Genomic DNA, 15,605 nt, shown 5'->3' with positions numbered 1-15,605 from the left:
GGCATTAGAGGCAGCCCCCCCCCCACCCCGGGCAGTGGTGCCTGCCCTACCTGCAGCTTCCTGTTCCCTCAGGGACTTCCAGTCTAGTTGGGGAGGCAGAACAGGTGCATCAGGCGAAGAGGCCACACCAGGAGGCCTCTGGAACTTCTTAGTGGGAGAGTGGCTTACACACACCGAGGACAGGGGACGTAGCTGCATTGGAGGCAGGCTGGTCCAGGGCATAGGTAGGCGAGAGGGATGGTGAGGGCACACCTTGCAGACAGAACTCAGAGGGAATGACTCACACCTGAGGCAGGCAAGTTACAGCTGTGCCTCCAGGTGGCCTCCCCTGAAAACAGGCCAGCCTGACAGAGAGTGAAGTGGAAACCAGAGGGAGATGGGAGAAGCCGGCTCTGGTAGGCCCTGAGGTCCCCAGGGTGAGGGTTGCCAGGTTTGGCTCTGGGGGAACCATTTGCCAGATGGTTCTGAGTTGACACCTGGGGCCTCTCCTTGGCTGTCCTCTCCTGATCCCTAGAGCTGGGGATCCAGGTGGTTGGCAGAGGGCTGGGGGCAAGGGGGATCAGGGCCATTGGTGGTTGTTGGTAGCGGCAGGCCGCAGGCAGGGCAGCTGAAAGGGTGAGGGGAGGGCAGCCAGGAACGGAACAGGCATCAGCCCGCAAAGGACGTGTGTAGCCCAGGAGGGGGCCCGGTCACTTCCAGCCGGAGTCTCTCTTCATCTCGTCCTGGGCCTGGCATGTCACCCTGAGTGGAGCAGGCTTACGGCGCATCTCAAGCAGGGAAGCTCTGCGCATCCAAAGCGCCGCAGCAGTCCGCGGCCACCGCCCCGCGAGCGCGCTGGCCAGGCAGGAAAGCGGAGGGGCGGCCTCTGGGTTGGGATTTATGGGTGGCGGGGCTGCATCTGCGCCAGCCTCGGAGCCTGGAGTGGGCGGAGGAGCCGGGCGGGCCGACCGCAGACAGCCCCAGCCTGCCCTCCCCCTCTCCCTCCCCGGCCCTGGACTGGGGTTGGGGGAGCTCAGAGCCCCTTTGAAGGAGGGGGCGCGCAGGCGGCCTGGGCGAGCTTCGGGGGTCAGCAGGCTCAGCTGTCTGCGAAGTGGGACTCCGGACCCGTCACCAGGTCACCTCCCCTGACCTCGAGAGGATGGGGACACCCCGGGGAGGACGGCCGCAGCCTCTAGTGGGCTCTCGGGAGAGTAGCCCCGGGGCCCTAGCGGGCGCGGGCCAGGTGGCAGCGCCGGGGCTGAGCTGCGCGGAGGAGGCGGCCTCCCTGGCCAGGGGCGGCGGCAGGGGCGGCCCTGGGATCACATGGGCGGAGGCAGGTCCCGGAGTCCCGGGCGGGCTCTCCCCAGAGTCGGGCAGACGGCTGCGGCGGGAACGGCGGCGTCTCCTCGCCTCCCTCCTTCCTTCCCTTCGTTCCCCGGCCCGGCCGCCCAGCCCGACAGGTGAGCGGGAGCCGGGTGAGCGCGCCCACCTGCGTGCGGTCCGCACGGCCGGCGACCTCCCCGGCCCCGGCGCCCTCGCAGCTCTGCGCGCCCGCGGCCGGCTCGGCGCCCGGACCTCTCCTCCGCGCACGGCCGCTCCCCGCAGCCTCGCCTGCGGTCGGCGCCCCCCGCTAGCTGGGCTTTCCCGTCCCGGGTGCTCCTCCTCCAGCCCCCGGCGTGCGCGGGTACTTTGGTCTCGGAGCTCAGAAGGAGCCAGAAGTGGGCAAGCCGGGCCGACGGTCTGGGCACCTCCCCGCGGTCCCCGGAGCGGAGTCCACTGGCCGGCTCAAAGGTCTGGGAATCCAAGGCATCTGCTAGCCGCCAGCGCCGACCTGGGGCCTGCGGGAGGGACAGAGGCTGGGCCTGGGCAAAAGGGGAAGCCGGAGGGCCGGGAAGAGGGCAGACAGCCCCGTCCGCCCAGGCGCCCTCTCCCCAGGCTCCTAGACGCGGGAAGTGGCCCCAGTGTGCCTGATAGACTCGGGCAGCGTTTGTAGTCTGTGGGCCTCCCCAGGGGCGGCCTCAGGGTGGGCGCTGGGTAGGGCGGTGGCCCAGCCTGGCACTGCAGCTTCCTGCCTGGGTTGGCTCCTGACTCCAGAGCTAGAGGGTCAGGAAATCCTACATGGGTCTGGTCTACAGGGACACTCCCTTGCCCAGTGGAGGGGCAGTGGGTGGGAGGCCTGGGGCCCCAGCTTGCGGGCAGCATCAGTCAGCTCGCCCTTTTGGCCAGCGCCCGGTGGTGGGTGTGCCCTTCTTGGCAGATAAGCCCGTCCTTCTTGCCGGAGCTGCTGGGAGGGCAGCAGACCGCTGGCGGAGGTGGGAAGCCCAGTCTTGCCTACCTGGACCACATGGCCAGGGGCGCGGCAGGCAGCCAGGAGGCCCCTCTGAAGACCCTGGCCTCACGTGGGCAAGCTGCCCCGTTCCCAGCCAAGTACTTGAGAGTACGTGGTGGTACCACCCCTTTCTGTGCTGTCACCTCTGTTCCCCGAGCGCTGCCCTCCCCCAGAGTGGGGAGGAAGTCCCTTGTGCTGTCGGTTTTGGGGACCGGAAACAAGCACTAGGGGGACTTCACCCTGATGGTGGAGGAGGGGAGAGGGAGGAAATGCTGACATCTACCACCTGCCAGCCCCGCCCGCCCGCCTGCCTGTTCTCAGCAAGCCCCTGTGTAGCACCCCGCCGCTCTGCCGAAGACGGGGCAAAGGGGGAACTCAGGAGTCCTGACTTCCCAGGGTGGGGGGGAAGTGGAACTGGGGCACGCGGGAGAGGTTAGTCACTTCCTCTACCCACCTCCACCCACCGCCAGCCCCTGACTGGCTCCTCCGGGGACCTGTCACCCGCTTCTGCCACCTCACAGAGTCCCTTGTGGGGTGAGGGGCAGGCTCCATCTCTCCAACCTCTCTCCCTCAGGTATGGCGCTGACGGTGGACTTGGTGGGACCCGCACCCTGGGGCTTCCGCATCTCCGGCGGCAGGGATTTCCACACGCCTATCGTGGTGACCAGGGTAAGGGCTAGTTCCAGGAGACGGGGAGGTACCCCCAAAGTCAGAGTCTGCCGCGTCCACTTGGTCCTCACAGACACCTTTCTTTTTCTGTTTTGAAGCCAGAGGCCTGCTTCTGGGATTGTTGGCATGGGCAGGGCTGGGGCCCCGTTGCCATGCGGATGTGGTGGCCACTTCAGAAACAGGCTTCTAGAGAGTGAAAGGGAGCTGGGCCCAACGCAAGGCCTTCTCTTTTCTCCTTGGCCACTAACCCCATACGTGCTGGCAGCCATTCTGGGTGATTATTAGAACAGGAGCCCCGAGCTCTTGACAGTTTTCCCCTGACCCAGGCCCAGGCCAGGGAGTGTTCACGCAGAGGGCCTGCGTGCAGCCATGATTTGATTTGCACGGGCAGGGCTCTCTATCCAGAAGTATTTCCAAGCACAGTTCCTGAAATTCTGCCATTACACGTTCTTCGGGGAGCCCCGTTAGAAGGCCAGCGCTGAGGTGGGCGGCAGGGGGCTGCCACTCCAGCTTTTGGAGGGGATTGGCTGATGGGCTGGGTGGACACCGGCAGGCAGGGAGAGAGATATTAAAGGGAGATGCAGGCCAGCCTGGTTAACACCAGCTTCTGTGTTTCTTGGGCAGGACAAGGAAATCCCTTCTTCTCCATCCCTACCTACCTGAGTGTCACCTCAGACTACCTGCTCCTCACCCCCTACAGGTAACTGAGGAGGGCAAGGCCGAAGCTGCCGACCTCCGGCCCGGTGACATTATTGTGGCCATCAATGGTGAGAGTGCGAAAAGCATGCTCCATGCCGAGGCCCAGAGCAAGATCCGCCAGAGCCCCTCGCCGCTGAGGCTGCAGCTGGACCGGTAGGTCCTCCACCTCTGCTGGGCCTGCCGGCACTCTTCTGCCTTCTGCCAGCCCACTGCACAGTGGCCGCCCTCACCCCTTGCTCTCAGCTCCAACCTGGCCTTCCTGGGCCCTCACGGCTCATCCGTGAGAAGGTCCCAAGCTCTGGGGCTGCAGCAGGGTGGGCTGAGGGGTGTCCCTGTGCCCAGCCGGGCGTGCACTCACAGGCAGAGCAGGCTGGCATCAGCCACCTGGACACCTGGGTTTGACTGGTTCCCAGGTGTGCAGGGTACAGGGAGTGGGCGTGAAGTCGGTTGAAGAGGAGAAAGGTGGGCCTTAGGCTGGGTCTGCCGGGCCCCTGCCTCCAAGGGGTGGGGGGGAGAACCTTTGCTCAGATCCTGGGGTGGTGAGGAGTTTGGGGGCTCACTCCCCATAGAACCACTCCGTTGCTCCCCAAGTTGCCTCTCTGGGCCCTGCTGGTGAAGGCAGATTCCCAGGTTCCTAGGACTTCAGCCTGGGGGTGTGGGTGGGAACAGGTGGCTCCCTGGGGGTGGGGCATCCCAGTGAGTCACAGGGCAGGAATGCTGGGAGATTCCCCAGCCAGGAGAGCCCTCTGGGCGGGCCTTGAACCTGAGTCAGGTACCTCTGCTCCGTGTCCTCTCCTCGCCCCTGCCGCCCTACGTCACTGCAGAACCTGGCTCCCGTCTCCTGTGACGCTCTCACGGCCCCGGCCCCTTCAGTGACTATTTTGTACCAGTCTGGCTCATGAGTGTTTACAGGAGTGGGACCCAGAGGAGGAGGGTAGAGAATAGCTCATGGCATCTGGGAAGGGGACCAAAATCTACAAGAAGCTGCAAAGTGGGGCGGGGGAGGGGCAGGGAGCTGCTGACACCATCACTTCCTCTCGGGTCCCTCCAAGAGGGACCCAGCTCCATCAGAGAGGTGGGCCTGGCCGAGGACCCCCAGGCCTCCAGTTCCACGCTGGGCAGGTCAAGGCTCCCTGTCTCTTCTTTCTTTTGCCCAAACCCTTCCAACCTCCCCCAGTAACCCACCCCCGGGAGACCTCTCCAGCACTCAAAGCCCCAGGCAGGAAGCAGTGCTCTGGGCGGAGCCAGGGCCCAAGCTCCCCTGCTCTGGCCCTAAATTCTCCCCGGGGAGGGAGGCTGAGGCTGTGGCTGGTGTGGCGTGTGGTGACTGAGGTTCCTGCTGACCTCTCTGGAGGCAGTCAGACATCCAGAAACCGTGTAGTGGGACGTGGTGGGCTCATCCCTCACCCTCAGCAGCTCCCAGCCCTCCAGTCACCTCCTGTTCGAGACTTCAGCCAGGTTCCACTGGGCAGGGCTTTGGAGGAGGCGGTGGGGTGGGGTGGGGGTGGGGCGGTCCCTGGGGAGTTGAGGAGGGGGAGCCTTGGTGATTATCAGGGGAGCTGGGCCGCCTTGTTCTCTAGGTCCTTCAGCTGCCTTCGTGGCAGGAAGCGGGGCTGGCTCTACCCTCTGGTTTACAGGGGGTGGGGTGAGGGGGGAAGACTTTGGAAATCACAGGGAGGGATCCTCTCAAAGGCGGAGCTGATGGGGGACAGGCCCCTGGGCAGAGGGGGCAGCTGGCCCAGCCATTGTTAGCCTTTAGGAATTTGGGCAACTTACTTTCCCTCTCTGGGCTTCAGTTTCTCCAGGGGTGAAAGATAAAGGATCATTTATGTGCAATCAGCAGTCCAAATCAATCTACAAACTGATGCTGATCAGTGACAAAGTCCGGATGAAATGCTCCCCCCACCAAAAAAAAAAAAAAAGACTAGAAAAGGAAAAGTAAAGGCGAGGCAGGGGGAGGGGTGATGATGTGAGGAGCTCTTAAAGAAATTTTGAATTTATTGAACTTTTTGCTGAAATGATGTCCTTTCTACTTTTTGGTGCTAAATTGTCCTTTCTTTTAAGAAATGATGGTGGTCGTTGAGGACAGTTGTTTGTTGTGAATTTGACAAAGTTAAAAGTTGGCTACCCGATGTCCAAATGTTTTGGACATGTTCCTAATCTTGAGAACCCGGTGACACTCTGTCTCCCTCTGTCCTCTCTTCAGGCCTCAGGTTGCCTCTCCCGGGCAGACCAACGGGGAAAGCTCCCCCGAAGTGCTGGCCACTCGCTTCCAGGTAGTACGGTGCTTCCTGCTGGGAGCCCCACACCCTGAAGTGATGGGGGGCCCCCTTCCCTGCTCTTCCTGGCCCTGTCCTTCCAGGCCCCTCTCTCCGCAGGGCTCCAGGAGGACACACACCGACAGCCAGTCCTCCCTGCGGTCTTCCTGCTCCAGCCAGGCCTCCCTCAGCCCCCGGCCAGGCAGCCCCTTCTCCACCCTGCCCCCGGCCAGCCCCCAGGCCCCCGCGGGAGAGGTGGTGACCAGCCACAGGTGAGTGCAGCGGGCGGGCCCCCTGGCCACCAGGTCCAAGCCGGCCTCTCAAAGTCTCTGTAGCTGGGTTTAGGGGGCCCTAGGGTCACCTCTGTCTCCCGGGGCAGCCTGGTGGCGGGGCCCCCGGCACACACTGTCCATTTCCCCATTTCAGTTTCCAGAGCCTGGCGTACTCCCCGGAACCCACTACTGCTGACCACTTGTCCTACAGGGGCCGCCCCGGAAGCCGACAGGTGAGGATACCTGAGGGGAGGAGAGAGCCTCCTGTCCTGGCTGGTTGCTAGTGGTGCCCGTGGGGCTGCATGTGGCTGGTCCCACCTAGGCGGCCAGCACCACGGTCTCCTGGTAATAGGCACGCCCCTCTCTGGAGCCGGGAGGCCAGAGCTCCGGTGAGGGTCACACTCACTGCACCGGCCCTACCCGTCCAGGCCCAGGTGTCCTTCTACCTCTTACATTCAGACCCGCCACTGCCTCCCCCCTTCCTGCTGGCTTCCTCCCTTCTCAAGTGTTTCTCTTGGGCTGGGACCGAAATAGTTTAGCTGCTGTTGTTGGGATGATTCCCTTTGGCTGTATCTCTTGAACACATTCCTCCCCATTCCAAGCCCCATGCCCGCCCCCAGCTCCCATCACCCATTCCCCCTCTTCTTCCTCTGACTCAGCCCCCAAGAACCACCAGAGAACCACCAGCTGGCCTGTGGTTCCGACTCCAGTTGCACTTGGCTTACTCTCTGTCTGCCCCCCTCCCCTGCCCTTTTCCCCTGGACACCCTGCCAGGTCCCACTGTCCACTAGTGGCAGCCCAATACCGCCTTGGTGGTATGTCTCCTCTCTAAGGGCGGGGGTGGGGAGGTGAGGAGTGAGACGGCCAAGAGTCCTGGACCACAGCTGCTGGAGGCAGAGTTAGTGGGGGCATGTCCAGCCTTTGGGGTGAAGGGGATGAGGCCCAGCTGCTGGAATCCTACCTCGGGTAGATTCTGCATTCCAGAAAGCAGAGCCTTTGGAGATGACTGGGGGAGGGTGCTAGAAACTGGGGGCTCTGGAGAAGGAAAGAACAGGGTCCTCTGGGGGCTGCATAGTAGTGGCTCCCTGGTGACCCTCTGTTGGCCTGCCCAGTGACCCTCCAGGAGATGTGGGCATAGAGATGTATGTATTCAATGAGATCCCGTCTTTAAAGAATTAAAAATGCAGTGGCAGAAATAAGATAAACATGCAAAACAATTTTGGGAAAATTAAGCACTAAGCAGTATGATCTTAATTATAAAAGCAGGAGGCATTCTGGGAGGGGACAGCTGAGTGTGGGCTGGGGTGGCCTGAGAAAGCTTTGTCAGGAATTTTGCCGGATGTCAGAGGCAGGATGGGGTAGGTTTCGGATTAGAGAACGATGAGCTGGGGAGATGGGAACTCCACAGTACAAGCAAGACCTGGCGTGTTGGGGCCTGGGGGCCTTCTCCAGAGAGCTCCGGGCTGAGATCAGCTGGGAATGAGCTTGGTCCACCCTATCCTCCTTCCTCAAAACCGGGGCAAAGGGGAGAGGCGGGTGGGACAGGGAGTGGCTCTTAAACCAGCAGCAGCACCTTGGAAATTGTTAGAAATGCAAGTTCTCAGGCCCCAGCCTAGACTTACTGGATCGGACGCAGGGGTGAGGGGCGGGGCGAGGGCACCCATCCCTGTTCTGAGGAGCCCTCAGGGATCTGATGCACGCAGATTTGAGGGCCACCCATGTGGTGCGAAGGGGAGCCCTGAGCTGGGTGGCAGGGAGACCTGGGTTAGTCCCACCTCTACTGTGTCACTTTGGACAAGGCATCCTTCCACTCTCTGGGCCTCAGAGTCAGACCCGACGCTCGGAATTCCCTTCTTTCACCCTGAGGCCCCTGGTCATTCTTTCAGCAACTATTTGTGGAGCAGCTGCTTTGTGTCAAGCACCCTTCTAGGCTTTGGGGATGCATAGGTGGAAAAACAGAGAAATTCCTAACCCCGTGAAGCTTGCATTCTGTTCTACAAATGAGGCTGTGGTCAGACGGGGTGGGAGTCACCGGGTCCCACAGCTCCCTCTTGGGAGTCACGGTGCACTTGAGCACCTTAAAGGCTCTGAAAAGTCCTGCCTGTGAGGAAGAAAGATGTTTAATTTCCTGAACTTACTTAACTGCAGAATTTCTTCGGGGATCCCCCTGCCAATCGCTTATTAACATCCCCCCAACACATTTTGAGAGGGGTTGGCTGGAGACAGCTCTTGATGGACAGGTGAGCAGCTTTTCTAGATCTAGAGATGAAAGGTCGCTTCTGTGAAGGCAGGTGTCACCTACAGGTGACTGTGAGGGAGGTGGGGAGAGGAAAGGTGAAGCTACTCCAACTAAGGGCGTTGGGCTCCCCTCCACCGGGGTGAGGTGCTCTGGCAGGAGAAAGGTGGCAGAGGTGACTACAGATGAGGTGCCCCTGCCCCAGGCTCTTGTGGCCATGGCCTTGCTGCTGGCTCCTGAGCGGGCTGAGGCTGCGCTGGGCCCAGGGCGAAGAACATCAACAGACCTCACAGAAACCGGAAGTTGCCCCCTCTGGAGAGGCACACACTTGGGTGAGCAGACGTAAAGTGAAAACAACCCCTGTCCCTCTGGCCGGCATGAGGACCTGGCCTGAGAAGGGAGTCAGGGTGGATTTCAGCCCTCCCTCCCGGCTGGCCGGTGCCCCCGTGCAGGGCACACGCTGGCCTGTCTAGGACAGCGAGATGGGACATCATTCTTGAGTACCTGGTGCCAGTTGTCCTTCCTGAGTTGACCGCATGGAAGCAGCTGGGCACCCAGGAGCCTAGGCGTGGACTCCCAGCCCTGGCTCCCACTTCCCAGGTGGCTTGGATTGGCCACTTTGCTTTCTGACCCTTAATTCCCTTACCTGTAGAAGCCCAAGAACAGAAGAAGAATGCAGGCTAGTGCAAGAGGGCCAGTGGGGTGAGGGTCTAAGGGCTTTTTGTTTTTAATTAAAAAAAAAATTTTTTTTAAAAACATTTTTTAGGGCTTCCCTGGTGGGCGCAGTGGTTGAGAGTCCGCCTGCCGATGCAGGGGACACAGGTTCGTGCCCCGGTCCGGGAAGATCCCACATGCCGCGGAGCGGCTGGGCCCGTGAGCCATGGCCGCTGAGCCTGCACGTCCGGAGCCTGTGCTCCACAACCGGAGAGGCCACAACAGTGAGAGGCCCGTGTACTGCAAAAAAAAAAAAAAAAAAAAACCCCAAACCAAAAAAACCCCACATTTTAAATTTATTTATGGCATGTGGGATCTTACTTCCCCAACCAGGGATCGAACCCTTGCCCTCTGCAGTGGAAGCACGGAGTCCCAACCACTGGACTGCCAGGGAAGTCCCTAGGGCTGTTTTTTTTAGCTCTGTGAAGTTTCTGTTTTCAGGTTAAGAAGTCATGCAGCTTTTCCACTTGACCCCATAATTCATCCGCAACTTTGAACTTTAAAATCGAGGGCATTTTCCTTTCCAGGAGACCATGCCCTCAGCCGGTGCACCTTGGCTGGCCTGGTCGTCTCTGAGGCTGTCCTTTCCATTGGGGCTGGCCACGGAGAGGGAGCAGAGTAGGGGAGGGTGCAGAGTGCAGGCCGGAAAACAGGGAGACTGAAGGCAAGATTTCCAGGTAGAGAACAGGTGTAGGAGCCCAAGAGGGACAGCACACATCGAGCAGGGGGCTCTGCTGTGGGGACCTGGCTCCCCAAGGCTCTGTGGGGCAGGACCAGACCTTCCAGGGCAGCCGGGAGAGGCTGGTAAGCCCAGACCCTGGCCATTTCAGAGGAAGGACCAGAGGGTGTAGGAGACAGGACTTTTGTGCGGCCTGAGCCCTGACTCCAAGAGGGGTCTTGGCCCTTTATGTTTCCCGTTCCTCATTGCAAAAGGGTCAGCTTACTTTCTCTCTCCTCATTCTGCCTGCCAGGCCCCAGTGTGCATCTTTGCAAACACATCGTGTGAGATGGCAGAGGAACAGCCATGGTGGCCCCTCACGCTCATCTTCATCCTGCCCCTTGCCCAGTCCCCTTAGGGCAGCAGGCTCACCCTTCTAGAGCTGGGCGCTGGCCTCCCTCCCCTCGGGGACTCAGCAGGAGCCGTTGCGGGCGGCTGCTGACCCCCGGTTCTGCGAGCTGGTTGGGTGGGGCTACTGGTCAACGAGGGCCGGGGGCCCCCTGGTGGTGGGCCTGGGGAACAGCTGGGTTCGGCTGCCCAGATGGGTGTGCTGGCCCCAGGCCCGGCCGCTGACTCCTCCTCCCCTGGTGCCGCTCCTTCCCGCAGGCCGGCCTGGGCCGTGCTGGCGACTCGGCTGTGCTGGTTCTGCCGCCGCCGCCTTCCCCAGGTCCCCGTTCCTCCAGCCCCAGGCTCAGGTACCAGTGAGTTCTGGAGGGTGGGGTGGGATCTTGGAGGGCCTGGGAGGGGCAGGAGACAGGCTTCCCAGAGAGCGATGGGGGGTCCCCCCTCCCTAACCCCCGTCCACTTTCCTCTGGCCCCCAGAATCCCTTTTACCCCCCCCCCCCCGGGACACTCATGCTCATCCCAACCCCTGGGAACGGGGCCCTCACTCCTGGCTGCCTCCTTCCCATCCCTGCAGCGTGGCCTCGGAAGGGGAAAGCCACCTCCTGAGAGAGGACTCAGAAGTCTTCAAAATGCTGCAGGAAAATCGCGAGGCACGGGTGGCCCCCCGGCAGTCCAGCTCTTTTCGGCTCTTGCAGGAAGCCCTAGAGGCTGAGGAGAGAGGTGAGCCCCTGGGGGGCTCGGGTAGGAGAGGGATGTTCCCCCAGGACACGCTGGACCCCCGACTGGACATGTTATTAAATCAGTATTTGTTAAGTGCTCATCATGGGAGTGGGCTCTGACTCGTAGAAGCCACAGCCCCTGCACTACAGGAGCTTACGGTCTGGTAGGAGTTACTGGGGTGCAACCCAGAGGTGCTGGCTGGGATCAGGGGAAGTGCCAAGGGAACGATAAATGTGGGCGGTGTGTACTGGGTCTCCGAGGACGGCTTCATGGAGGAAGAAGAATCTGACTGGGCCCTTGAAGAAAGATCAGGACTTTCACAAATGGCCTTAAGACGGTGGCCGGGAGCAGTGTGGAATGTGGAGGCTGGAGCCGCAGGGCTCTGGGGTGGGACTGACAGGACACTGGGGCCTGGCTGCGTGGACGGTGGCCACGAAGGTTAAGTCCTGGCTGTGAGGCCTCACGTGCCAGGCCTGAGGAGCGTCCCAACCCAGGAGGACCTGTTAAATAACGCCAGGGGGTGTGTGAGGTGCCGAAGTGAGCAACAGAGATACAGGCTTCTGCCAGCCGTCCAGTTGCTCATTCGAGAAGTTGCCGAGTTGTCTGATGGACCAGTCATGTGCTGTGTGGAGATCGAAGGCGGTCAGGACCCACGTCTGCCCCGCCAGGAACTCTGTTTATTGGGAAGACTGGCTGCCCAGCTGCCCAAGAAGTGGACCGTGCCTCAGGAGTTCGTGTGGGTGCATGGGGAGTAGGGGGTGAGGGGGGCACTGCCATGGTCCAGGGGAGAGATGAGGAGGGCCTGGCCTGGGCAGTGGTATCAGGGAGAGAAAGGATGGGACAGTCCGAAGTATTTGACTGGCACAATCACTGGTACCTCGGGGCTGGTTCCAACTCTGATGTTTCGGAGACAAGGTGAGAAGGTTTGGAGCAGAGCTTGTCCATCAGTACCCTGAGGCCTCGGCAGGCCCTGGGAGGGGGCGCGGGGAGAGGCGGAAGGGTGGGGGGAGGGCAGCGCAGACAGATGGTGACTTCGCCCCTGGAGTCACGGGGTCCTCGGCTACAGATGGGGACCACACCTGATAACATCCGTGCTTCATCTTAGTGCAGTTCCAAGGCTCAGGCACAATGATGCACGTGAAGGCCCCTTGGAAACTGTACAGAGGTGCTGTGGTGCTGTTATTATCTATTATTATCATCTCTTGATATCATCATCACTGGGTCAGGAGAGAGGAAATGCCTGCTTGGCCTGACGTGTCAGACACCAAGCAGACACTGCTCAGGCTGCCTTAGCTTGCTCCCTGCCCTTGACCAACCTCAGCTAAGGATCTGGGGTGATCACTTCCTTCCCCCATGACCCCCTCTCATGCCCAGGCTTACTTTAGAGGTCCGCTTGTAAGTGCACCTTTGACAAGGGTCTCTTTGGAGCTGTGTTGGAGGAGGTGGAGCGGGCATCAAAAATACAGCCTGGGCTTCCCTGGTGGCGCAGTGGTTGAGAGTCCGCCTGCCGATGCAGGGGACGCGGGTTCGTGCCCCGGTCTGGGAAGATCCCACATGCCGCGGAGCGGCTGGGCCCGTGAGCCATGGCCGCTGAGCCTGCGCGTCCGGAGCCTGTCCTCCGCAACGGGAGAGGCCACAACAGTGAGAGGCCCACGTAACGCATAAAAAAAAAAAAAAAAAAAAAATACAGCCTGATGGCACTGCCGTGGGTGAGCTCTGATGTGTCTGTCTGTCCTCCCCACCCTCATCCCCCACCCCCCACAGGTGGCACACCCGCCTTCCTGCCCAGCTCGCTGAACCCCCAGTCCTCCCGGCCCACTTCCAGGGCCCTGGCCATCCCACCCAAGCTCCACACGTGTGAGAAGTGCAGCGCCAGCATCGCGTGAGTGCTGGCGGCCTGGGGGGCAGGGCACACCCCGCAGGGCGGGGGCCAGGGGCCAGGACGCTCTCAGGAGGGGCCTGCATGGCTCCACTAGCCAGGGACCCTGCGGGGAGCATTGCTACAGTGGATCTGTGATGGGCTCAGGGGTCACTTCAGCCCTCTTAGGGTGCCTGCACTGGCTCTTCCCTGCTGTCTCTCCTCTTCCTCGGTTTCTTTCCCTGCCTCCCTGGAGGAGGAAGAAATGCTACTGCTTTCGATTTCTCTCCAACCATCTGAAAGCCTCTGCAGATCTGCCTCTGGATGAGGTGCCTCCTCTTGGAAACTCTTGCTGTTACTTCCTCCTCCCCCTCTTTGGAAGGGGATGCGTTTTCCAGAGGTAGGCCCATTTTTCTCATTACAAGGCGGCCACATTCTCTGGAAAATTGAACCCTGCCCCCACCCCCCGATAAATTTCTTCCGTGCACAGTGGTGAGGGCCAGATGACTCATTTCAGGCAAATCCCTAGCCTCCATGGGCCTCCGTGTGTCATGTGCAGAACGCGACACTGCCCAGCACTGCTGTGCCGGCCCAAGGAAGGGGTCCTATACGGTGTTTCTCAAAGATCAGCAGCTGGACCTCTGAGGGATTTCGGGCCCACACCCCCAGAGTTTCCTCTTCGGGAGGTCCCTAGCCCCAGAGCTTGCATTTCCAATTCATCGCCAGGTGATGTGATGCTGTGGGTCCTGGCACTGGGACCGCATTTTGAGAATCACCGCTCTATTAACAATCCACAAGATTCAGGATGGTGCTTGTCTGCCTTTGTGTGTGGGAGGAATGACTTTTTAAAAATCGGGTTTCGGGGATGTGGGCTGGGGGTTTGTTGAACGGAGATTCCTGAGGGCAGGCCTGGGGAGTCAAGTGACTGAGATTTTGGGACCTCACCGGGTCCTGACTCTGGGCTGGAAACTAGGTTCCCTGAGAATGGGAATGGTGGCTTCGTGCTTGGTGTTCTCCCCTCTCTCCTCCCCCCTAGGCTAATGGCTCTCTCCTCCCTGTGCCCGCCCCCCCCACCCCCCCCCCACCCCGCAGGAACCAGGCCGTGCGTATCCAGGAGGGGCGGTACCGCCATCCGGGCTGCTACACCTGCGCTGACTGTGGGCTGAACCTGAAGATGCGAGGGCACTTCTGGGTGGGGGACGAGCTGTACTGCGAGAAGCACGCCCGCCAGCGCTACTCCGCACCGCGCACCATCAACTCCCAGGCCTGAGCGCCCGGCTGCGCTCTCAGACCGCCCTCCACTCTGTAGGCACCTCCGCACCCGGGCCGCGCCAATATCAAGTTGGCCTGGAAAGGCGATGGGGGCTGGTGAGGCCCCTTCCTCCTCGCTGAGTGAGGCCAGAGGCTAGGACCTGCCTGTGCTGTGGGTGAGGGCAGCCTCACCTTCCCAGGCCTCTGCTGGATACCCTCGCGTCCCCCTGCTGGACAGGCTCTGCGTCAAAGTGCGAAGTGGGTGCTGCCTTGGACACCTTTGTGTACCAGGGGTTCAGCAGGCTGGGACATGGAGAGAAGTATCTGGAAGGAGAGGGCTGGGCCAGAGGCTACAGGTATTCACTGTGTAAAGTTTTCAACATACGAGCTCTATAAATATATACTGTACGTGGACAAAATAAAGTAGGTGCCCCTCTTTTCTCTCCTTCCCTGCCCCAGCCCCTGGGGATGAGCTTCTCCCTACCACTGGGTGGAGAGTCTTCCTACATACAATTTTTCTCTCCTCTTATTTCCGCCTCCCTCAAACCTCCACCCTACCAGATGCTTCAGCACGTGACACTCCCGACTGAAGACACCCACTCCTGCTAGTGGAGGGTCGTGCTCTTCCTGCACCCTCTTTTAAAGATGTGTGTTTTATTGGGATGATCCCTGGTAGAGGAATGAGTTTCTCACTGGGAGCCCGAGAGGGTAAGGGATGCTAGAGGGCCAGCAGCAAACAGGAAGCAGGCCCTGAGACTCCTGCCCAGGCCCGTCTCCGTGAGACAGTATCTGCGCTGGTGCTCTGTGCCCCTTGCTTTACTTGGTATGGAGGCTGCTTGCCCTGCTGACGCACCCAGGGGAGCTCGGTGGGCCAGAGAGGGGGCAACATCTAAAGAACCTCCTGTGCTTGCCTGATTCTGTCTGCACCCGTTTGAGAAAGCTTATCCCAGGAGTAACCTTGGACAGGGCTGTGAGTTAGCTTTCCCTGGGAGGGACAACCCTGCAGCGCCCCTACCCTGAGGACCAACACCCTCCAAGCCAGGGTTGGTCTGCCTGCCCCGTCCCTGGGAGCCCCAGCTGGCTTCGCTGGTGGTTGATTTGAAAGCTGCCGCTAGGCAGGGGGACAGTGGTCCTCTGCCAGATTTTTGGCTTGATTCACCCATCACTCCCAGTCCTAATTCCAGAGGACACTTCAGAAAGGTGCATGGGTGCTGCTGTGTGCTCTAGACCTACCTTATCGTCCACTCAGCCTGAGGGAAAAGATCAAAGCTGGGCTTCAGAGGGTGCTTTGTGCTATCTGGCTCTTTTGGGAAGGAATCTTGGCAGAGACTGTGTAGTATTGCCTCCCCAGGCACCTTGATGTAATTTACACCTTGCTATAATTGTCTCACCTTTTGCCTGGATGGCTGTCTTTATTTTCATAGGAAAGATCAAGGCTGTCTGCGGCTCAGGAGTTGTCAGGCCAGAGCTGTCTGGTCCCAAGTGGGATGGGCTCCTTGGCGCCACCTAGTGTCAGGTGTAGCCCTTGGCGGGGAGAATGCTCAGAAAAGGGGATTC

At 60.6% G+C, this 15,605-nt stretch overlaps 1 protein-coding gene across 2 annotated transcripts; it reads left to right on the top strand.

The window, feature by feature from the left end:
• Positions 1-2,884: 2,884 nt before the first annotated feature.
• PDLIM2 (PDZ and LIM domain 2) lies at positions 2,885-14,067 on the top strand. Of its 2 annotated transcripts, XM_065879417.1 has the most exons (9): positions 2,885-2,977; positions 3,678-3,829; positions 5,883-5,952; positions 6,055-6,206; positions 6,361-6,439; positions 10,481-10,563; positions 10,794-10,939; positions 12,704-12,821; positions 13,890-14,067. In XM_065879417.1, exons 1-9 carry the CDS (start codon positions 2,885-2,887, stop codon positions 14,065-14,067), a joined length of 1,071 nt encoding a protein of 356 aa, XP_065735489.1. The 2 variants fall into 2 exon arrangements, with proteins under 2 accessions (XP_065735489.1, XP_065735490.1); XM_065879418.1 differs by lacking the exon at positions 12,704-12,821 and having other exon boundaries at positions 13,890-13,963.
• The last annotated feature ends 1,538 nt before the right edge of the window (positions 14,068-15,605 follow it).

Source organism: Phocoena phocoena, chromosome 6 (assembly GCF_963924675.1).
Source record: "Phocoena phocoena chromosome 6, mPhoPho1.1, whole genome shotgun sequence".
Taxonomy (NCBI): domain Eukaryota; kingdom Metazoa; phylum Chordata; class Mammalia; order Artiodactyla; family Phocoenidae; genus Phocoena; species Phocoena phocoena.
This window is presented reverse-complemented; position numbering and strand designations above follow the sequence as displayed.